Below are 24,227 nucleotides of genomic sequence, written 5' to 3'. Positions count from 1 at the left end.
ATGAGCAATTGTTGTGCAGCACGGACAGATGACGTTGGTGCTGCAGAGCAGTCTGAATGGTACAATGAAGACTGGGGTGACTGGACGGAACTGGAACCATGGGACCCACTGAAGCAGATATAGCGGTGTAGCAGTGTAGACATAGCAATGTGGCTGAGCTGACTTTGTCAGTCCAATGCAGACTCGAGACAGTGATGCAGCGGGGCTAACCCTGTGATCTAGCAGACCCAGAGACCACAAAGTTCAATATAGCACTGGCCGGTGGTAAAACACAGCTCAGCAAAGTCACTGAGTTCAACAATGTCACAGAGCCCAATGATGTAGCACAGCTGGGTATGCCAGGAGGTTTAATGTTGAAATGGCCAGCAGTACAAGTTCTCAGCTGTATAGCAGAGCTGGGGATGTCAGGAGACTCAATGCCAAGTTTATCACAGGGAAGCAGTCCAAGGTAGTGGCATGGACACCAACCACCTGAACACTCTGGCGGCGCTATGCCACTTGGCCTGCCCTGTAAGAACAAAGAAAATGAAGTCATGGATGCACACCGAGTCACTATGATAAGCCGCAGAGGGAGCCATCTTAGGCAGGAGAAGGAGCCAGAACAGGTGAGTAACAGCGACATGTATCCAGTGATAACATATTTATCAACATTTCCAATTCTAGATATTTAAAAGGAACCTGTCATGTCCACAAACCCTATAAACCTGCACATATAGGGTTAATCTGCAGGTGAATAGCACTGTAATGCCGTCTTACTGAAAGCAGCGGCTACCAGGAGAAAATTAACTTTATTTCTCCCAGCTTTCAGTCCTAGAGGTGTGCACGGAACGGTTACAGCCACTTCTCACAGCATTATGAGCGGCAGCTGTAAACGCACCAGGGCACATTGATTGACAGCTCGCTCTGTAAGCTATAAGCACACTCGGCACTCTGATTTACAGCTCGCTCTGTAAGCTGTAAGCACACTCGGCACTCTGATTTACAGCTCGCTCTGTAAGCACACCCCGCCACTCTGATTGACAGCTCGCTCTGTAAGCACACCCTGGCACTCTGATTGACAGCTCGCTCTGTAAGCACACCCTGGCACTTTGATTGACAGCTCGCTCTGTAAGCACACCCTGGCACTCTGATTGACAGCTCGCTCTGTAAGCACACCCTGGCACTCTGATTGACAGCTCGCTCTGTAAGCACACCCTGGCACTCTGATTGACAGCTCGCTCTGTAAGCACACCTTGGCACTTTGATTGACAGCTCGCTCTGTAAGCACACCCCGGCACTCTGATTGACAGCTCGCTCTGTAAGCACACCCTGGCATTCTGATTGACAGCTCGCTCTGTAAGCACACCCTGGCACTCTGATTGACAGCTCGCTCTGTAAGCACACCCCGGCACTTTGATTGACAGCTCACTCTGTAAGCACACCCTGGCACTCTGATTGACAGCTCACTCTGTAAGTGTGGCACCCCAGGGGTCTGGTTTTCCACAGTAATGTAATGTTATGTCTGAGAGCAGGTGGGAGGTCCTTTGGTCAGGGATCCTGTGCATGCCACACCTCCTGCCCAGTCTTGGGAGGGGAAGAACTTCCCCTGTATAAACCCGGGGCTGAGGCAGGGTGAGTCAGACAAGGAGAGTGGAGACAAGAAGCAGCATAGGAAACAGGAGAGTTCCAAGGAGTCAGGGGCTGGCAGCTGCAGCGCTCGCCCTGACTAAGAAGATTCTTTACCGGACCCGGAGTCCGAGGCTGTGGGGACTAACTTCTACCCAGCAGCAGAATCCGTCAGGCAGGGGATTTCAGGTCCTCTGGCCCAGAAGCCCGAAGGCACGGTCACACGCGTGGGACCAGCACCGCCATCGTGGAGCGGAAGCCATTAGAAGGCCCCGAGTCACCGGCCATACGGGTGAGCACCACACGGTACACTCAGGGACGTGGGCTACTTACATCAGCTTCTAGCAAGGTAGCCAGAAGAGTACAGTCAGTTTGTGAGGCCTACAACTACGCCTGGCCAGGGGAGATCCCATCTGCTCAAAGACTGACCAGGCCCCGTTTGCTAGCAAGTACTCCGGGAGGGTCTATCGTTGTTACCAGTAAAGACCCTGAACTACACCGTACCGTCTCTGAGTGGTTCCTGCTACCCCCATCATCCACGTCGGCTGCCCTGAGGCCATACCCCTCCCGTTGGGGGTTATACTATCATGCTGCACAATCCTACCACCGGCCTCAGCGGTCTGCCCTGCAGCAGCAGCTCCCTGGCTGCACTCAACGGGTGGCGTAGTCATCAACTATTTACTACTAATAGACTGCCGTCTAGTTTGACTCCCTGGGCACGGACCGGGTCACCGCCACGAGACTACAACCCTCCACTGATCCGGCTCCGGGTAGGCTCCCGCATGCGCAACGCAGCGCGACACAGGCCCAGGGGCGCGTCAACTTTGGCGTAGTCGGCAGGATTTCGTGCCCGCAACCACCGGGTACTGCGTGCCTGAAAAGCAAAGACTGTTCAAACTTACCAGTGGTGAAGATTCCCGCTATCCGTGGAGGTTTCCCGCCATCCGGCGCCATCTTCTACCTTCTTCCCGCCATCGGTGAAGTTTCCCGCCATCCGGCGCCATCTTCGGCCTTCTTCCCGCCATCCGTGGAGTTTTCCCGCCGTTGGACGCCATCTTGGGGACGCCGCGCGGGAAGAAGAGGGGCGTGGACTCCGAAAGCGTGCGAGAACTGAAGCCCCGCCTCACGTCCGGACGTTGCGTAAGGTCCTGGAAGGAGCCCAGCAGACGCCGACGTCACAGGAGCGCGACGGAAGGTCCTCAACCCTGACGATCCACTGCGGAGCCGCGGCCTACGGAAGAGGATCATCGCAAGGTAGGCCACGGTCCACTAGGGGGGAGGAAGATGTCGGATACGGAGGAGAGCTTCACTGCCCCAACCCCCGCCAGCGCTACCGCTGCTGCAGTTATGCCCTTCACCATGCCCTATATCCCGGGAGCAGCTTGGCTACCCCAGTACTCAGGGGAGTCACATACCCTGCATGACTTTAGAGAAAAGCTGGATAGCCTCTTCCAGGTGTACCCCCTCACAGAAGAGCAAAAAGTGAGCATCCTGGTGGCCCAACTAACCGGGGCAGCCAAAAGGGAAGTAAAATCCTGGCCACCTGGGAGGAAGACTGTCGCAGGGATACTAACCCGGCTGAAGGACACCTTTGATACCCGCACCTCAGCCGAGATTAAGCTTAGATTCTACGGGTGCAAGCAGCGAGCGCATGAGAGTATAAGGGACTATGCACTAAACCTACAAGAGGCCCTGAGGGCCATAAAGCAGACCGACCCTGATGGGGTGGGAAACGAGGACAGGCTGTTGACTGAACAATTTATAGAGGGTTTATATTGCAATGCCCACCGAACCCAGTTGCGGGCAATGGCCTTACAGGATCCCCATCTGGACTTTGCACAGTTCAAGGACAGAGCCATCCGGGTGCTCCGAGAACCGGCACCAGGTGGCGTTGTGACCCACAGACGCCCCACTACCACTTATTACCAGGAGGCGGCGCCCTTGTCAGCAGGGCCTGTGGGAGCTGATGCGCAGGCTTTGGACAATGACCCGGCTCCAGACCTACACCATCAGGTCCAAGAGCTAGCTAAGAGCGTTGCTGCGCTAACCCGAACTGTGCAGTCTTTACAGGTTTCCACCCCAGGGAAGATCCAGCTGGCATCCGGACCGGAGGACATCCCGTGGCGTCGACCAAGGAGGACCCCACCGGCCAGAGGAAGACCCAGTGACCGATACAGCGAGGACGGACGACCCATCTGCCGCCGCTGCAATCAACCCGGACATATGGAAAGGTACTGTTCTTTAAACGGGCACAACCTGGGGTAGAGGGCCAACCCCCAGGAAAAAGATCACCAGGCCCATCGAACTGGCGCGACAGATATGTGGGAGGACGTCCAGTCTTGCCTGTGGTACTGGATGGCATTCCCATGAGTGCCCTACTGGATACCGGGTCACAGGTCACCACCATCCCGTACGTGCTCTTCAAGCAGTACTGGAATGACTCGGATATTACCCACTACCCTGACGACGACTTGAGTATCATCGCCAGCAATGGCCAGCCCGTGCCACAGATCGGATTTAAGGAGGTGGCCCTCAAAATCGGTAGAGTCGAACTGGCCGCACAGGGACTGATCATTGTAGATATTGATAAACATGAGAGTCACCCAAAAATAACTCTAGGAACTAACGTAATTGAAAATTGTCTTGCAGAGGTGATTTTCCTTTTACAGCAGGTTGCCAAGAACGCCAGCTCCGGCGAGCAGCGGGTGCTCCAGAAAGAGATCCGGGCACTGATGCAACGGCAACAAGTGGAACTCTCCGGTGGTGAGATTGGTAGCGTAAGAATGTGTGACCCTTTTCCTATTGCCATGCCCCCAAAAAGTGAAATGATGATTTGGTGCCGGGCAGCTATTGGTCTGAGAGGAAGAGATTACCAGGCAATGGTAGAACCAGTTTACTCAGACAGTAGGCCCACCATTTTGACAGCACGGGGGGTGGTCAATGTACGCCATGGGAGGGTGCCCATTCGCATAATAAATATCGGGGAGAGGGAAGTGTACCTGCCCCGGTATGCCACGCTAGCCAAATTATATACCACTAATCAAAATTCTATACAATCTGTGGAACCCTTGCCTCCATCTCACCCGGAGGAAGGTAACGGCTCTAAGAAAGACATGGAGGACTGGTGTCAGCAACTACATTTGGGTACTGATTCCACTCCCTCACATCAGAAACAAGGAGTCTATCGGGTGGTTCAAGAGTATGAGAGAGTGTTTAGTAAACACCCGTTAGACTTCGGGCGAGTCAAGGGGGTAGAACACCGCATCCCCACGGGAGATCATCCTCCCATAAAAGAGAGGTATCGACCCGTACCCCCTGCACATTACCAACACGCCAAGGGGATGCTTAGAGACATGAAGGAGGCTGGGGTAATCCGGGATAGCTGTAGCCCCTGGGCAGCCCCACTAGTTTTAGTCAAAAAGAAAGACAACACCATGAGGATGTGTGTAGATTACCGGAAAATCAACCGTATCACACACAAGGATGCGTACCCCTTACCAAGGATAGAGGAGTCATTGGCTGCTTTAAGATCTGCTAACTTCTTCTCTACCTTGGATCTCACTAGCGGGTACTGGCAGGTTCCTGTAGCAGAGGCGGACCGGGAGAAGACCGCATTCACCACCCCGATGAGACTTAGTGAGTTCACCTGCATGCCGTTCGGACTCTGCAACGCCCCAGGAACCTTCCAACGATTAATGGAGTGCTGTCTGGGCCACAGAAACTTCGAGACGGTCCTGTTGTACCTGGACGATGTCATCGTATACTCCAAAACTTATGAGGACCACCTGAAACACCTGGCGGAGGTGTTCGAAGCTCTGGCGAGTTACGGCCTAAAGGTGAAACCCTCCAAGTGTCACCTCCTGAAACCAAAGGTGCAATACCTGGGACACGTGGTGAGCGCTGACGGAGTGGCTCCCGACCCCGATAAGATCACCGCAATTAAGGGATGGCCAAGCCCCTCCAGCGTAAAAGAAGTGCGGCAGTTCCTAGGGTTGGTAGGCTACTACCGAAGGTTTATTCCCGGTTTCACCAAAAAGGCAGCGCCTATGCAGGACCTCCTGATAGGCCAGTCCCGGAAGGCCAAGAACCAGAAGCCGCCCTTCAAATGGGAAGAGCTAGAAGAAGAGTCCTTCCGCCAGCTGAAGATGGCCCTCACGGGGGATGAAATCTTGGCGTACCCAGACTATAGCCAGCCCTTCATCCTCTACACCGACGCCAGTAACATCGGGCTAGGAGCCGTACTATCCCAGATTCAGCAGGGGAGAGAACGAGTGATCTCCTATGCCAGCCGAAAACTGCGACCCACCGAAAGGAACCCCGAGAATTACAGCTCATTTAAGCTAGAGTTCCTGGCCGTGGTATGGGCAGTCACCGAGCGCTTTAGGCATTACCTCGCTTCTTCCCGGTTCACCGTATACACGGATAACAACCCGTTGATACACCTGGACACGGCAAGACTCGGTGCCCTGGAGCAGAGGTGGATGGCCCGTCTGTCCAACTACGAGTTCACAATCAAATACCGGGCAGGACGCTCCAATACTAACGCGGATGCCCTGTCCAGGATGCCCAACCTGCCGGACGAAGGAGAAGATCCGGAGGGACTGGAAGAAGTTGAACTCCCTGCGTTCCACCGTCATGGGACTATCCAGTATTCCCACCGGGTAAGGGGTAAACAGGCTGCTACGTTGAACCCCTTACCCCACTACAACTGGGCGGAAACGCAAGACAGCGACCCTGCCGTCCGACTGGTGAAGGAGATGCTGACTCGGCCGGAGGCTCGACTTGAACCAGACGCTCCGGAGGAAGCCAAACAACTATGGGCGGAGAAGAGTCGACTATTCCTTTACAAGGGGAAGTTGTGCCGCAGAATGGTCAACTCCCGGACGCATGAACTACTCTGGCAAGTAGTGGTGCCACGAAGAGACGCAGCCATGGTGATGGAGGCATACCACGACGGAGCTGGACACTTCGGGTGGAAAAAGCTGGAGTTCCTGCTGCGCGAGCGGTTCCACTGGGTAGGCATGAGGGGAACCATCGAGAAGTGGTGCAGAGACTGTGGCCCGTGCAATCTGAGAAGGAAGGACCGGGCCAGCCAGAAGACTCCCCTGCAGTCCATCGTCACCCGGCAACCGTTGGAACTGGTAGCCTTGGATCATGTAAAACTGACCCCAAGCAGAAGTGGCTACGTCTACGCGTTAACCATCGTGGATCATTACTCCCGGTTCTTGGTTGTCGTCCCCGTCAAGGACTTAACGGCTCAAACAGCAGCTAGAGCCTTCCAGCAGCACTTCTGCCGTCCACACGGGTACCCGGACCAAGTGCTGACGGACCAGGGACCTGCCTTTGAAGCGGAGGTCTTCCAGGAATTCTGCAATCTGTATGGCTGCCGGAAGATAAGGACGACACCCTACCATCCGCAAACTAATGGACTTTGTGAAAAAATGAACCAGGTGGTAATGGATCTGCTAAAAACATTGCCCCTGGAAGAACGCAGTCTGTGGCCTGAGAAGTTGCCCGATCTGGTGGACCTATACAACCACATCCCGGTAGGTTCCACCAACTGTACCCCGGCTTACCTAATGAGGGCGAGACCTGGTAAGTTACCTGTTGACCTGGAAATGGGAGTCCTGACACCTGAGGACACTTCACCAGAAACAGACTGGGACACAGAGAGGCAGCAGCAGTACCGGAGAGTACAAGAGAGCGTGGAGCGAAGTCTCTGTCAGGCTAGGGAAAGACAAGAGAAGACTTACAACCAGTATGCTCCCGCTGTTCCCCTGGTACCCGGAGAGCAGGTCTTGAAGAGGAAAAGACGGCTCCACAAGTTGGATGACCAGTGGGAGGAGGACCCGTACACCGTACTGCCCTCAAGCCACGAGAACCCGAAGGTCTGTACCATCAGTAAAGACGGAGGGGAAACCACAGCCATTGTATCCCGGGACCACCTGAAGAAGTGTCCCGAACAACTGAGGAACCCTGAAGAGGAACAAGAAGACCATCGACCCGTGGAAGAAAGGGAAGATATGGTTAGTACCGTGCTCGGGGACTTCCCTCAGTCTTGGACTCAAGTCAATGGTGCAGTTGTGGTACCCGTACTCACCTTCCTCCAACCATCATCCCAAGAACCTACGGAGCAACGGGTAGAGCTGGAAGAACAGCCGGTCCAGGAGGCAGAAGACTCCACACAAGCAGAACAGGAGAATCAACCCTCTGCTTATAGTGAGCCTGCCGTACCCCTAGTGAGACAAAGAGCCGGTAGACAGCTGCCCAGTTTACCCTTGACAGCTCCTACATCCTGTAGTTCAGGGCCAGACAGTCAGCTCCGTAGGTCCACTCGGGCCACTAGAGGCCAGTTACCCGCACGCTGGAGAATTTAAAGTGTATAAATTGTTTTATTTATGTTTTTCTGTGTATTGTTGCTTGTGAATAATTTTGTGTTTCCAGTTGTTTTTAGGAAACCTTGGTGGATTTACCGGGAATCCTTGTATATAGTTGGAGCGTAACCCAGGATGGACTAGAGACTGTTAAGGACTCGGGGTAGGACAGACCCCTACCTGGTTACGTCTCCCTGTGTTGGTGAAATGGACACCTTTGCTTTTCTTCAAAGACTGCACCCGGTTGCGGACACGCCGCAACCATCTTATGTGTTTTTCTTATTGTGTTGTTATTGTTATACTTTGTTATGTTTTTCTAAATGTGTTTAGTCCCGGAGTACTAAATTTCACTAGGGGGGAATGTGGCACCCCAGGGGTCTGGTTTTCCACAGTAATGTAATGTTATGTCTGAGAGCAGGTGGGAGGTCCTTTGGTCAGGGATCCTGTGCATGCCACACCTCCTGCCCAGTCTTGGGAGGGGAAGAACTTCCCCTGTATAAACCCGGGGCTGAGGCAGGGTGAGTCAGACAAGGAGAGTGGAGACAAGAAGCAGCATAGGAAACAGGAGAGTTCCAAGGAGTCAGGGGCTGGCAGCTGCAGCGCTCGCCCTGACTAAGAAGATTCTTTACCGGACCCGGAGTCCGAGGCTGTGGGGACTAACTTCTACCCAGCAGCAGAATCCGTCAGGCAGGGGATTTCAGGTCCTCTGGCCCAGAAGCCCGAAGGCACGGTCACACGCGTGGGACCAGCACCGCCATCGTGGAGCGGAAGCCATTAGAAGGCCCCGAGTCACCGGCCATACGGGTGAGCACCACACGGTACACTCAGGGACGTGGGCTACTTACATCAGCTTCTAGCAAGGTAGCCAGAAGAGTACAGTCAGTTTGTGAGGCCTACAACTACGCCTGGCCAGGGGAGATCCCATCTGCTCAAAGACTGACCAGGCCCCGTTTGCTAGCAAGTACTCCGGGAGGGTCTATCGTTGTTACCAGTAAAGACCCTGAACTACACCGTACTGTCTCTGAGTGGTTCCTGCTACCCCCATCATCCACGTCGGCTGCCCTGAGGCCATACCCCTCCCGTTGGGGGTTATACTATCACGCTGCACAATCCTACCACCGGCCTCAGCGGTCTGCCCTGCAGCAGCAGCTCCCTGGCTGCACTCAACGGGTGGCGTAGTCATCAACTATTTACTACTAATAGACTGCCGTCTAGTTTGACTCCCTGGGCACGGACCGGGTCACCGCCACGAGACTACAACCCTCCACTGATCCGGCTCCGGGTAGGCTCCCGCATGCGCAACGCAGCGCGACACAGGCCCAGGGGCGCGTCATAAGCACACCCTGGCACTCTGACAGCTCGCTCTGTAAGCACACCCTGACACTTTGATTGACAGCTCGCTCTGTAAGCACACCCCAGTACTTTGATTTACAGCTCGCTCTGTAAGCACACACTGGCACTTTGATTGACAGCTCGCTCTGTAAGCACACACGGCACTTTGATTTACAGCTCGCTCTGTAAGCACACCCTGGCACTCTGATTGACAGCTCGCTCTGTAAGCACACCCTGGCACTTTGATTGACAGCTCGCTCTGTAAGCACACCCGGCACTTTGATTTACAGCTCGCTCTGTAAGCACACCCCGGAACTTTGATTGACAGCTCGCTCTGTAAGCACACCCCAGTACTTTGATTTACAGCTCGCTCTATAAGCACACCCTGGCACTTTGAATGACAGCTCGCTCTGTAAGCTGTAAGCATGCCCCGGCACTCTGATTTACAGCTCGCTCTGTAAGCACACCCCGGAACTTTGATTGACAGCTCGCTCTATAAGAACACCCTGGAACTATGATTGACAGCTCGCTCTGTAAGCACACCCCGACACTCTGATTGACAGCTCGCTCTGTAAGCACACCCTGGCACTCTGATTGACAGCTCGCTCTGTAAGCACACTCCGGCACTCTGATTGACAGCTCGCTCTGTAAGCACACCCTGGCACTCTGATTGACAGCTCGCTCTGTAAGCACACCCCTGCACTTTGATTGACAGCTCGCTCTGTAAGCACACCCCGGCACTTTGAGTGACAATTCGCTCTGTAAGCACACCCTGGCACTTTGATTTATAGCTCGCTCTGTAAGCACACCCTGGCACTCTGATTGACAGCTCGCTCTGTAAGCACACCCTGACACTCTGATTGACAGCTCGCTCTGTAAGCACACCCTGGCACTTTGATTGACAGCTCGCTCTGTAAGCACACCCTGGCACTCTGATTGACAGCTCGCTCTGTAAGCACACCCCTGCACTTTGATTGACAGCTCGCTCTGTAAGCACACCCTGGCACTCTGATTGACAGCTCGCTCTGTAAGCACACCCTGGCACTCTGATTGACAGCTCGCTCTGTAAGCACACCCTGGCACTTTGATTGACAGCTCGCTCTGTAAGCACACCCGGCACTTTGATTTACAGCTCGCTCTGTAAGCACACCCCAGTACTTTGATTTACAGCTCACTCTGTAAGCACACCCTGGCACTCTGATTGACAGCTCGCTCTGTAAGCACACCCCAGTACTTTGATTTACAGCTCGCTCTATAAGCACACCCTGGCACTTTGAATGACAGCTCGCTCTGTAAGCACACCTTGGCACTTTGATTGACAATTCGCTCTGTAAGCACACCCTGGCACTTTGATTTATAGCTTGCTCAGTAAGCACACCCTGGCACTCTGATTGACAGCTCGCTCTGTAAGCACACCCCGGCACTTTGAGTGACAATTCGCTCTGTAAGCACACCCTGGCACTTTGATTGACAGCTCGCTCTGTAAGCACACCCGGCACTTTGATTTACAGCTCGCTCTGTAAGCACACCCCGGAACTTTGATTGACAGCTCGCTCTGTAAGCACACCCCAGTACTTTGATTTACAGCTCGCTCTATAAGCACACCCTGGCACTTTGAATGACAGCTCGCTCTGTAAGCTGTAAGCATGCCCCGGCACTCTGATTTACAGCTCGCTCTGTAAGCACACCCCGGAACTTTGATTGACAGCTCGCTCTATAAGCACACCCTGGAACTATGATTGACAGCTCGCTCTGTAAGCACACCCTGGCACTCTGATTTACAGCTCGCTCTGTAAGCACACCCCGGAACTTTGATTGACAGATCGCTCTGTAAGTACACCCCGACACTCTGATTGACAGCTCGCTCTGTAAGCACACCCTGGCACTCTGATTGACAGCTCGCTCTGTAAGCACACTCCGGCACTCTGATTGACAGCTCGCTCTGTAAGCACACCCTGGCACTCTGATTGACAGCTCGCTCTGTAAGCACACCCCTGCACTCTGATTGACAGCTCGCTCTGTAAGCACACCCTGGCACTCTGATTGACAGCTCGCTCTGTAAGCACACCCTGGCACTTTGATTGACAGCTCGCTCTGTAAGCACACCCTGGCACTCTGATTGACAGCTCGCTCTGTAAGCACACCCTGGCACTTTGATTTATAGCTCGCTCTGTAAGCACACCCCTGCACTTTGATTGACAGCTCGCTCTGTAAGCACACCCTGGCACTCTGATTGACAGCTCGCTCTGTAAGCACACCCTGGCACTCTGATTGACAGCTCGCTCTGTAAGCACACCCTGGCACTTTGATTGACAGCTCGCTCTGTAAGCACACCCGGCACTTTGATTTACAGCTCGCTCTGTAAGCACACCCCAGTACTTTGATTTACAGCTCACTCTGTAAGCACACCCCAGTACTTTGATTTACAGCTCACTCTGTAAGCACACCCTGGCACTCTGATTGACAGCTCGCTCTGTAAGCACACCCCAGTACTTTGATTTACAGCTCGCTCTATAAGCACACCCTGGAACTTTGAATGACAGCTCGCTCTGTAAGCACACCTTGGCACTTTGATTGACAATTCGCTCTGTAAGCACACCCTGGCACTTTGATTTATAGCTCGCTCTGTAAGCACACCCTGGCACTCTGATTGACAGCTCGCTCTGTAAGCACACCCCGGCACTTTGAGTGACAATTCGCTCTGTAAGCACACCCTGGCACTTTGATTTATAGCTCGCTCTGTAAGCACACCCTGGCACTCTGATTGACAGCTCGCTCCGTAAGCACACCCTGGCACTCTGATTGACAGCTCGCTCTGTAAGCACACCCTGGCACTTTGATTGACAGCTCGCTCTGTAAGCACACCCTGGCACTCTGATTGACAGCTCGCTCTGTAAGCACACCCTGGCACTCTGATTGACAGCTCGCTCTGTAAGCACACCCTGGCACTTTGATTGACAGCTCGCTCTGTATGCACACCCGGCACTTTGATTTACAGCTCACTCTGTAAGCACACCCTGGCACTCTGATTGACAGCTCGCTCTATAAGCACACCCTGGCACTTTGAATGACAGCTCGCTCTGTAAGCTGTAAGCATGCCCCGGCACTCTGATTTATAGCTCGCTCTGTAAGCACACCCCGAAACTTTGACAGCTCGCTCTGTAAGCATACCCTGGAACTATGATTGACAGCTCGCTCTGTAAGCACACCCTGGCACTCTGATTTACAGCTCGCTCTGTATGCACACCCCGGAACTTTGATTGACAGATCGCTCTGTAAGCACACCCCGGCACTCTGATTGACAGCTCGCTCTGTAAGCACACCCTGGCACTCTGATTGACAGCTCGCTCTGTAAGCACACTCCGGCACTCTGATTGACAGCTCGCTCTGTAAGCACACCCTGGCACTTTGAGTGACAATTCGCTCTGTAAGCACACCCTGGCACTTTGATTTATAGCTCGCTCTGTAAGCACACCCTGGCACTCTGATTGACAGCTCGCTCTGTAAGCACACCCCTGCACTTTGATTGACAGCTCGCTCTGTAAGCACACCCTGGCACTCTGATTGACAGCTCGCTCTGTAAGCACACCCTGGCACTCTGATTGACAGCTCGCTCTGTAAGCACACCCTGGCACTTTGATTGACAGCTCGCTCTGTAAGCACACCCGGCACTTTGATTTACAGCTCGCTCTGTAAGCACACCCCAGTACTTTGATTTACAGCTCACTCTGTAAGCACACCCTGGCACTCTGACAGCTCGCTCTGTAAGCACACCCCAGTACTTTGATTTACAGCTCACTCTGTAAGCACACCCTGGCACTCTGATTGACAGCTCGCTCTATAAGCACACCCTGGCACTTTGAATGACAGCTCGCTCTGTAAGCACACCTTGGCACTTTGATTGACAATTCGCTCTGTAAGCACACCCTGGCACTTTGATTTATAGCTCGCTCTGTAAGCACACGCTGGCACTCTGATTGACAGCTCGCTCTATAAGCACACCCTGGCACTTTGAGTGACAATTCGCTCTGTAAGCACACCCTGGCACTTTGATTGACAGCTCGCTCTGTAAGCACACCCGGCACTTTGATTTACAGCTCGCTCTGTAAGCACACCCCGGAACTTTGATTGACAGCTCGCTCTGTAAGCACACCCCAGTACTTTGATTTACAGCTCGCTCTATAAGCACACCCTGGCACTTTGAATGACAGCTCGCTCTGTAAGCTGTAAGCATGCCCCGGCACTCTGATTTACAGCTCGCTCTGTAAGCACACCCCGGAACTTTGATTGACAGCTCGCTCTATAAGCACACCCTGGAACTATGATTGACAGCTCGCTCTGTAAGCACACCCTGTCACTCTGATTTACAGCTCGCTCTGTAAGCACACCCCGGAACTTTGATTGACAGATCGCTCTGTAAGTACACCCCGACACTCTGATTGACAGCTCGCTCTGTAAGCACACCCTGGCACTCTGATTGACAGCTCGCTCTGTAAGCACACTCCGGCACTCTGATTAACAGCTCGCTCTGTAAGCACACCCTGGCACTCTGATTGACAGCTCGCTCTGTAAGCACACCCCTGCACTTTGATTGACAGCTCGCTCTGTAAGCACACCCCGGCACTTTGAGTGACAATTCGCTCTGTAAGCACACCCTGGTACTTTGATTTATAGCTCGCTCTGTAAGCACACCCTGGCACTCTGATTGACAGCTCGCTCTGTAAGCACACCCTGGCACTCTGATTGACAGCTCGCTCTGTAAGCACACCCTGGCACTTTGATTGACAGCTCGCTCTGTAAGCACACCCTGGCACTCTGATTGACAGCTCGCTCTGTAAGCACACCCCTGCACTTTGATTGACAGCTCGCTCTGTAAGCACACCCTGGCACTCTGATTGACAGCTCGCTCTATAAGCACACCCTGGCACTTTGAATGAGAGCTCGCTCTGTAAGCTGTAAGCATGCCCCGGCACTCTGATTTATAGCTCGCTCTGTAAGCACACCCCGAAACTTTGACAGCTCGCTCTGTAAGCATACCCTGGAACTATGATTGACAGCTCGCTCTGTAAGCACACCCTGGCACTCTGATTTACAGCTCGCTCTGTATGCACACCCCGGAACTTTGATTGACAGATCGCTCTGTAAGCACACCCCGGCACTCTGATTGACAGCTCGCTCTGTAAGCAGACCCTGGCACTCTGATTGACAGCTCGCTCTGTAAGCACACTCCGGCACTCTGATTGACAGCTCGCTCTGTAAGCACACCCTGGCACTCTGATTTACAGTTCGCTCTGTAAGCACACCCCGGCACTTTGAGTGACAATTCGCTCTGTAAGCACACCCTGGCACTTTGATTTATAGCTCGCTCTGTAAGCACACCCTGGCACTCTGATTGACAGCTCGCTCCGTAAGCACACCCTGGCACTCTGATTGACAGCTCGCTCTGTAAGCACACCCTGGCACTTTGATTGACAGCTCGCTCTGTAAGCACACCCTGGCACTCTGATTGACAGCTCGCTCTGTAAGCACACCCCTGCACTTTGATTGACAGCTCGCTCTGTAAGCACACCCTGGGACTCTGATTGACAGCTCGCTCTGTAAGCACACCCTGGCACTCTGATTGACAGCTCGCTCTGTAAGCACACCCCGGCACTTTGATTGACAGCTCGCTCTGTAAGCACACCCTGGCACTTTGAGTGACAGCTCGCTCTGTAAGCACACCCGGCACTTTGATTTACAGCTCGCTCTGTAAGCACACCCCAGTACTTTGATTTACAGCTCACTCTGTAAGCACACCCTGGCACTCTGAGTGACAGCTCGCTCTGTAAGCACACCCAGGCACTTTGATTTACAGCTCGCTCTGTAAGCACACCCTGGCACTTTGATTAACAGTTCGCTCTGTAAGCACACTCCAGCACTTTGATTAACAGTCCGCTCTGCACAGATGCCGGCTGTCAATCATAGTGATGTGGAGTGCTTACAACTGCCGCTCATTGTGTACTGGTTGATGACGGTTACCGCTCCATGCATACTTTTAAAACTGAAAGCCGGCGGCTCCCGGGAGGAATAAAGTTTATTTCCTCCCTGTAGCCGGGCTTTCACTATCGTGGCCGGACAGCATTGTAACTTGGAGATTAACCCTGTATCTGCTGGTTAATATCATTTGTAGACATGACAGGTTCCCTTTAATCCATGCCCCGGGGTACCCAAAAATGATAAAGACTAGCCACTATTATGTAACGTTTGTATAAGTCTTGCCTATTTTGCTGTTTGGTTTGTGGAATTGGCCAACGGAATTGATGGTACATAATGGAGAAGACATTTTTGTTGCTTTTTACATTTCGATCTGCCTTTAATATTGCACATCCTCAGTCTTCCACTGAATAGTTGCAAATGATTCCCATCGCAGGCATTTTTAGTTGTGATGGCACCCTAAGACACGGCTTGGGGACTCATCACAAGGCAAGGATTGTGGATCCTCACACTGACCAGGACTGTACCAGCTCCTTAGATACTGGCAGTGAATTCAGGTTTTATTCATCTTCCAATTGCAATTATGAATCTTTGACATAAACCCCCTTTAAGGGTTTGTACAGGGATAGAAAAAACATGGCTGATTTCTTCCAAAATAAAGCACCACCCCAGTCCTCAGGTTGTGTCTGGTATTACACCTTAGCCTCATTAACATCAATGGTTTAGTGTTGCAATACCGCACACAACCTGTGGAAACGTGTGGCGCTGTTTTAAAAGAAAACATCCTATTTGGTCCCCTGAAAACCTGTTTATTTTTGTTTTGCATCTTTCTGAAAGTAAATGTTTAATTTTTACTTTCACTTAATTTTTTTTTCTTTTGGTGGCATTTTAGTACTTTGACTAAAGATCATTTATTTATTCATCAGAAAATGACCTATTGTTTAAATCAGGTTTTTAAGTTACACATATTTAAAAAAAAATACTGACAATCGTTTTTTTATAATCTGTATTAAAAAAAAAAAAATTAAATCTTGCAATTTTGACACAGGCCAGTGAGGCTAATATTTTCTGCTCTTTACAAAAGACTTTTCAGCAGTCTCGTTATCAATGCAGGTATGTTAACACAGGATCCACCAATCACAATAGGTGATGACACATCTCCCCTTGCTCTTCCCTTCACAATGACCCTTGCACACGCACATTAGATGCTTCAGTACAAAAGATAGGGTCGGGGTCTGTTCATTGTGGGTAATGTACATGTGTTGTTTCCTGAATGAATTAAAAGTTAGAGTCTCAAATTAGCCCCTAGTGGCCGGTTTGAAAATAGCAAAATTACTATGTTTTTTCCTTTTAATAACAGAACATGATAAGAAAAATAATGAAAAAAAATACCAACATTTTTTGTAAATACATTTAACATAAAAACCTGATTTTAACAGTAGGTAATTTTCCAATGGCGCATTTCCTTTAAGCAAGACAAATGGAGTAAATGTGTAAATTCTGCTGTAATCTCTAGATATTCATGTATTCTAGTTATGATGTGTCGATCATGTATCATTTCAATACATTTTTGCTTAATTTGTGCCTTTTTTCCTGAAAAACTGCATGAAACTCTAGTAATGACTCCCCCCATTGTTTAAATAGTGTCCTGTTAAGACGTCTAATAACAAGAAATTGCACATACACAGAGAGCAAAAGTATTGTAAAAGTATTTTATTATAATTGTATTCAGAAACATTGTGCGGTGTAGACCAGGATTTGTCCATTGCTCCTATATACAGAATTGTGTTTGTAGATTCTTATTGCTGCCTCTTATATATAAATTGCTTTGGAGCTATGAGGGGTTCTGGTACTGCCCATTTCTGGATAATTGCCCTTGCTCTACCATTGCCCTTGCTCTACCATTGCCCTTGCTCTACCATTGCCCTTGCTCTACCATTGCCCTTGCTCTACTATTGCCTTTGCTCTAGCAGTACCAGTTGATTTACCATTGCCCTTGCTCTACCATTGCCCTTGCTCTACCATTGCCCTTGCTCTACTATTGCCTTTGCTCTAGCATTACCAGTTGATTTACCAGTGCCCTTGCTCTACCATTGCCTTTGCTCTAGCAGTACCAGTTGATTTACCATTGCCCTTGCTCTACCATTGCCTTTGCTCTGGCAGTACCAGTTGATTTACCATTGTCCTTGCTCTACCATTGCATTTGCTCTAGCAGTACCAGTTGATTTACCATTGTCCTTGCTCTACCATTGCATTTGCTCTAGCAGTACCAGTTGATTTACCATTGCCCTTGCTCTACCATTGCCTTTGCTCTAGCAGTACCAGTTGATTTACCATTGCCCTTGCTCTACCATTGCCTTTGCTCTAGCAGTACCAGTTGATTTACCATTGCCCTTGCTCTACCATTGCCTTTGCTCTAGCAGTACCAGTTGATTTACCATTGCCCTTGCTCTACCATTGCCTTTGCTCTAGCATTACCAGTTGATTTACCATTGCCTTTGCTCTACCATTGCCTTTGCTCTAGCATTACCAGTTGATTTACCATTGCCCTTGCTCTACCATTGCCTTTGCTCTAGCATTACCAGTTGATTTATCATTGCCCTTGCTCTACCATTGCCTTTGCTCTAGCATTACCAGTTGATTTACCATTGCCCTTGCTCTACCATTGCCTTTGCTCTAGCATTACCAGTTGATTTACCATTGTCCTTGCTCTACCGTTGCCATTGCTCTAGCAATACCAGTTGATTTATCATTGCCCTCGCTCTACCATTGCCTTTGCTCTAGCAGTACCAGTTGATTTACCATTGCCCTTGCTCTACCATTGCCTTTGCTCTAGCAGTACCAGTTGATTTATCATTGCCCTTGCTCTACCATTGCCTTTGCTCTAGCAGTACCAGTTGATTTATCATTGCCCTCGCTCTACCATTGCCTTTGCTCTAGCAGTACCAGTTGATTTATCATTGCCCTTGCTCTACCATTGCCTTTGCTCTAGCAGTACCAGTTGATTTACCATTGCCCTTGCTCTACCATTGCCTTTGCTCTAGCAGTACCAGTTGATTTACCATTGCCCTTGCTCTACCATTGCCTTTGCTCTAGCAGTACCAGTTGATTTATCATTGCCCTTGCTCTACCATTGCCTTTGCTCTAGCAGTACCAGTTGATTTACCATTGCCCTTGCTCTACCATTGCCTTTGCTCTAGCACTGCCAGTTGCTCTGATATTATCGCTTGTTCCATTATATGGCGCAGGTATTACAGTAACATTAAAAAAAGAAATTCATATAAAAAGTTAAGGTAAAAAAACAAATAAAATAGTTCTGGAATTAAATATAATCCTGTAGACGGAGGAGTCTGAGGCGTCGTGCAGGTTACGTCAATAAAAAGCTGCAAATCTGGAGATAAACTGAAGATGATTTTGTCCTTTCTTTGTTTTATAAATTTATGGCCTCGGTGAGTTTCCGCTCCTCAGGTATACCATTGACCTGTAAATAATAATTTATACACATTATTCCATAATAAAAGAGGTCACATGCTGTGGTCCTAGTACACGTCAAATGACGCCTCAATAAATCCTTATCCAAGCTCTGCCCACGCGCAACAAAACAATATCCATTCTTTTCAAAATAAAGTGATCATGTCTAACTGAAGTTCTGATTCATTTCTATGGTTGGCCGCTCCACCCTCAGAGCTGCTCTAAGTCGCAAATTTTTGGCACGGGATATATTACGAGATGTTAACCTCCTAGGAGACCAAGTAGTGTACCGGAGACCCCCAATAATTACAAAATATAAACAAAAAATAGGGGAAAACAATAGAACTTAGAATTTAATTTTTTCAAGTATATTTAGAAAAGTTTTGGGAAACTTTAGCCCCAAATACATGTATTTAAGTAAAAAAAATACAATAAAAATTGTCCATCAGATTCCCTATTGTTTACATCAGTGAAGTTGCCTAAATTAAAGCAAAAATGTTCTCCAGCCTCATATTGCAGTTCAGCCACCTTCATTCTGCAGTTTGGTGACTTTTCTTGCAACATCCCTTTAAATTTTTGTAGACCTCATAGCAATGTGACCTAACAAAATTCAGTAATATCAGCGACCAGATTTTTGGAAATATCCATACTAGGGCAAATTATTGCTCAGAGGTTACATCTTGCAGATGTAAATTACACTGCACATAGGTTATACTTACCTCAAATCTCTGAAAAGTGGTCATCCGAAATTCTCCTGGATCCCGAATGCAGCAGTAAAGAGGAAGAATGGAATCAATCCCCCAAATCTTTACACATTCCCAGCATGTTTGCTATATAACATGTATGTATGGGCACAGACTGAGATACGATATTATGTGAGGGTCCTCGAATCGAAGTAGAAAACTGAAGTGGCTCTCCATAATAAACAGATATGTCTTTTCTTATCTTTCCTCTTGGCTCAACATATGCGAGTGCTGAACAGCTTTTAAAAAAAATATATGATTTTGCGATACTCTGCCAGGAGTTGTTTATACCATATGTGTTAATTTGTGGCGACCCAGTGGTTGTGATGTGCACTGCAGCCTGTCGAGATAATGTATTGCGTTTGTATCATGAGAAATTCAGACTCCTTAAAGTTGTTCTCCGGGAACAGAGAAAAAAAACAACTAACGATAATGTCATTATAAATAAATTCCTAAATACTTTTAATTAGCAAATCACAATCGTTTTGTCTAGAGAGGTAATCGCTATAGAATTAAAATGGCCGCCGCCTTGTTACACTGACAGAAATCTGTCCTAGGATGTTAGGACAGGTGACTGTGAGCATGTGCAGTAGGAAGCTCCACTGGAATCTCCCTCCAGGAGCCAAAGCAGAGTGACAAAAAATAATGGTGGTCGTAGCCGACCATACATTATATGGTCGCCATTTTAATATGAATTACTACAGATGTGTCCTTCTTCTACTTCCCTCTTGGCTTGGCTTAGCATATCCCAAAAAAATAATTTTGCCATAATCTGTCGGGAGAGGTTTATGCATTATGTGTTTATACCGCCACCCAGTGGTTGAGATGTGTTTTGCAGCCTGTTGTGATGAGGCGTTGAATCAGTCCTTGTGGGAGAAGCAGGTAAATCTGTACAATGCCAACTAGTTGCCTCTAGGATGGTCTACTGAAGCCAGACCTGCGGCGATCAGTCAGCAAGCTGTGACATGGTTCGTATTACCAGATGTTTCATAGTACCAGATACCTAATGATCTGTAATGCTTGCCTCTACTGACCTGCATTTTGCTGTTGAGGTATCTGAGTCTGATGCGGTAAAGTCCTAGGAAAGAAAGAATGAAAAAGACTGGGTAACACATAAGAAGACATTCAAAACATTCTTGACTAGTTACAAGCACCTCGAGAGAAACCTCAAACTAGAATATCTCAATCCATCCTCCTTATGCAAACCCCGCCCATGAGGAACTAAATAATGTTCCTTGAATAAAATATTCAAAGTTCGTTAACTTATTTAATAAATTTTTATATTTAGCTTCAATCCCTACTAGTTGGCGCTGCACAAAAGAAACACAAATCTCCTATACCATTTCATCATTACTGACTTATTTCATTACTCCGGGACCACCAAGATTTATTGGCCACTGTACCACCAGATCACTAGACTTCAAAACACACCTAAATCTAGATCTAAATATTAATTTATATATATTATTCCAGAATAAAAGAGGTTATATCACCTTTTATAGTCACATACTGTGGTCCTAGTAGACTTCAAAAAATACCTCCAATTTAGAGTATCTCAACGCATCCTCCCATCCCACCACCCATGAGGAATTAAAGCACCGAGTTCTCTACCCTGGGACCAATAGGATTTATTAGCCACTATACCACCATATCACTAGACCTCAAAAGAAACCTCAAACTAGAATATCTCAATGCATCCTCCTTATTCAAACACCACCCACGAGGAACTAAATAATGTCCCTTGAATAAAACATTCAATTCTCATTAACTTATTTAATACATTGTTATACTTAGGTACTATCCAACCTAGTTGGCACTACACAAAAGAAACATCAAATTCCTATACCATAGTCGCGACATATTTCTATACCATGGGATTTATTGGCCGCTGTACCACCAGATCACTAGACTTCAAAAGACACCTAAATCTAGATCTAAATACAAATTTATATATATATTATTCCATAATAACAGAGACTGTATCACATTTATAGTCACATACTGTGGTCCTAGTAGACTTCAAAAGATAACTCAATCTAAAATATCTCAAATACATCCTTATCCAGGCTCCACCCACGCGGAGCTAAATAATAACAATCCTTCAAAATTAGGTGATCTTTAATTTTTAAATCCATATTTATAATAAGCCACCATAAATATCCAGTTGGCATTGCACAAAACGTACTAAATTCCTATGTCAATAGGTCAGTAAGGACTTCGCTCTCACAGGACCAACAGGATTTATTGGCCATTATAACAGCAGATCACAAGACTTGAAAGGAGACCTTCTGTAAAGTCCATCAATGCATCCTGCTTTTCCAAGCAAAACTAAATCATGTCCACCTCTGAATAAAACATTAAATGCTCATTAATTTTTCTTAATTAATCCTTGATAATTATATACTATCCATACTCGTTGGCTCTGCACTTCAGAACTATCAAATTCCTATACTATTTGGTCAGTAAAGACTTAGCTGGAGTACTAAGATTTTTTGGCCATTATATCATCAGATCACTGGACTTTAATTGGAACCTCAATATAGAGTAATAAAATAAATCCTCTCTAAGCACCACCCACGCGGAACAAAAAAAAAAAGAATAATAGGAATTTTCACACCACTTAGACACTTACATGCTGGAATAACATTCTAGCATCTAGAATTTGTGAGTTACATCCATCACATGTAGATGGACGCACCAAAACGCGCGTCGGGGTGAGCACCACACCAGTAGTAGGACCATTGAGCCCAGAGCTATTACCATACGTGCATGTCCCACAAACCAGGTATGAACCATTTGAACACAATATATACAGTACAGACCAAAAGTTTGGACACACCTTCTCATTTAAAGATTTTTCTGTATTTTCATGACTATGAAAATTGTACATTCACACTGAAGGCATCAAAACTATGAATTAACACATGTGGAATTATATACTTAACAAAAAAGTGTGAAACAATTGAAAATATGTCTTATATTCTAGGTTCTTCAAAGTAGCCACCTTTTGCTTTGATGACTGCTTTGCACACTCTTGGCATTCTCTTGATGAGCTTCAAGAGGTAGTCACCGGAAATGGTCTTCCAACAATCTTGAAGGAGTTCCCAGAGATGCTTATCACTTGTTGGCCCTTTTGCCTTCACTCTGCGGTCCAGCTCACCCCAAACCATCTCGATTGGGTTCAGGTCAGGTGACTGTGGAGGCCAGGTCATCTGGCGTAGCACCCCATCACTCTCCTTCTGCTTGTTGCCTGTCCTTAGCAGTGGTTTCCTAGCAGCTATTTTACCATGAAGGCCTGCTGCACAAAGTCTCCTCTTAACAGTTGTTGTAGAGATGTGTCTGCTGCTAGAACTCTGTGTGGCATTGACCTGGTCTCTGACCTGAGCTGCTGTTAACCTGCGATTTCTGAGGCTGGTGACTCGGATAAACTTATCCTCAGAAGCAGAGGTGACTCTTGGTCTTCCTTTCCTGGGGCGGTCCTCATGTGAGCCAGTTTCTTTGTAGCGCTTGATGGTTTTTGCAACTGCACTTGGGGACACTTTCAAAGTTTGCCCAATGTTTAGGACTGACTGACCTTCATTTCTTAAAGTAATGATGGCTCCTCGTTTTTCTTTACTTAGCTGCTTTTTTCTTGCCATAATACAAATTCTAACAGTCTATTCAGTAGGACTATCAGCTGTGTATCCACCAGACTTCTGCACAACACAACTGATGGTCCCAACCCCACTTATAAGGCAAGAAATCCCACTTATTAAACCTGACAGGGCACACCTGTGAAGTAAAAACCATTTCCGGTGACTACCTCTTGAAGCTCATCAAGAGAATGCCAAGAGTGTGCAAAGCAGTCATCAAAGCAAAAGGTGGCTACTTTGAAGAACCTAGAATATAAAACATATTTTCAGTTGTTTCACACTTTTTTGTTAAGTATATAATTCCACATGTGTTAATTCATAGTTTTGATGCCTTCAGTGTGAATGTACAATTCTCATAGTCATGAAAATACTGAAAAATCGTTAAATGAGAAGGTGTGTCCAAACTTTTGGTCTGTACTGTATATGGTGGACATTTACCAATCACTATTGATGTCATTTGTGAACTAACTAGTTTTGACACAAATTATCCCCTGATATGTGTATATACTGAAGGTTATAATCCTGGTTACGCCCATACTGGCTTTAATTGTCTGGGATGACATTTTTTCACTACATGAGCTGGGACATACCATTGACATTTACAAGTATAGTTGAAGCTACTGCCATCTAGCCCTGGTGTCTCTCTTTTTTATATTTATACTTTATATATATAAAAAACATTCAATATTCTCTTATTGTAATACGGTATCACTATGTGTGTGTGCTCTCTTTTTCTTTGCCGCCATGTACCCAAATTGTCACAATAAAGGTCTTTTTTAACTAAATATTATTGACCTCTTTGTCGGATTTCCATGTTGGTTGTCACATGTAGATATTGTGTAGATTTCGCGATACTCACTGTTGTGTCTGCATCAGGGGCATGTTGGTGTTATCGTACGAGTCCGCGTGCAGAGGGGGCACCATTTCTCCTGTCACTGGATGGAAAACTGGAAGTGTGGACAGGGGCCAGGCGATTTCTCTGTGTTTAGACATGTCCCGGAGCTCTTTTGTGGATTTCTGGATGGAGTTATGGTGAACAAGCTGGATGCTGCATAAAAAATAACAAATAACATAAAATATGTGTTATTAAAAACTTT

General features: G+C 48.2%; 1 protein-coding gene and 1 long non-coding RNA gene across 5 annotated transcripts in view; one reads left to right on the top strand and one right to left on the bottom strand.

The window, feature by feature from the left end:
- The window catches only part of LOC141264919 (uncharacterized), a 91,907-nt gene that overhangs the window by 54,589 nt on the left and 13,091 nt on the right, over positions 1 to 24,227 (top strand). The gene's annotated exons all lie outside the window — the stretch shown is intronic.
- SGCE (sarcoglycan epsilon) overlaps positions 16,983 to 24,227 on the bottom strand; it is a 141,495-nt gene continuing 134,250 nt past the window's right edge. For 3 of the 4 annotated variants that reach the window (XM_073677337.1, XM_073677334.1, XM_073677335.1), the window contains 4 exons: positions 23,990 to 24,178; positions 20,533 to 20,576; positions 19,475 to 19,509; positions 16,983 to 18,765 (listed from right to left, as the gene is read on the bottom strand). In XM_073677337.1, coding sequence (XP_073533438.1) covers positions 18,715 to 18,765; positions 19,475 to 19,509; positions 20,533 to 20,576; positions 23,990 to 24,178 — 319 coding nt within the window. In that variant the 3' untranslated portion in view covers positions 16,983 to 18,714. The remainder of the gene's footprint in view (positions 18,766 to 19,474; positions 19,510 to 20,532; positions 20,577 to 23,989; positions 24,179 to 24,227) is intronic. The other variant, XM_073677336.1, reaches the window with a different exon arrangement.

Source organism: Phyllobates terribilis, unplaced genomic scaffold (assembly GCF_046119375.1).
Source record: "Phyllobates terribilis strain yellow unplaced genomic scaffold, ASM4611937v1 Scaffold_4__5_contigs__length_816908805, whole genome shotgun sequence".
NCBI lineage: Eukaryota > Metazoa > Chordata > Amphibia > Anura > Dendrobatidae > Phyllobates > Phyllobates terribilis.
This window is presented reverse-complemented; position numbering and strand designations above follow the sequence as displayed.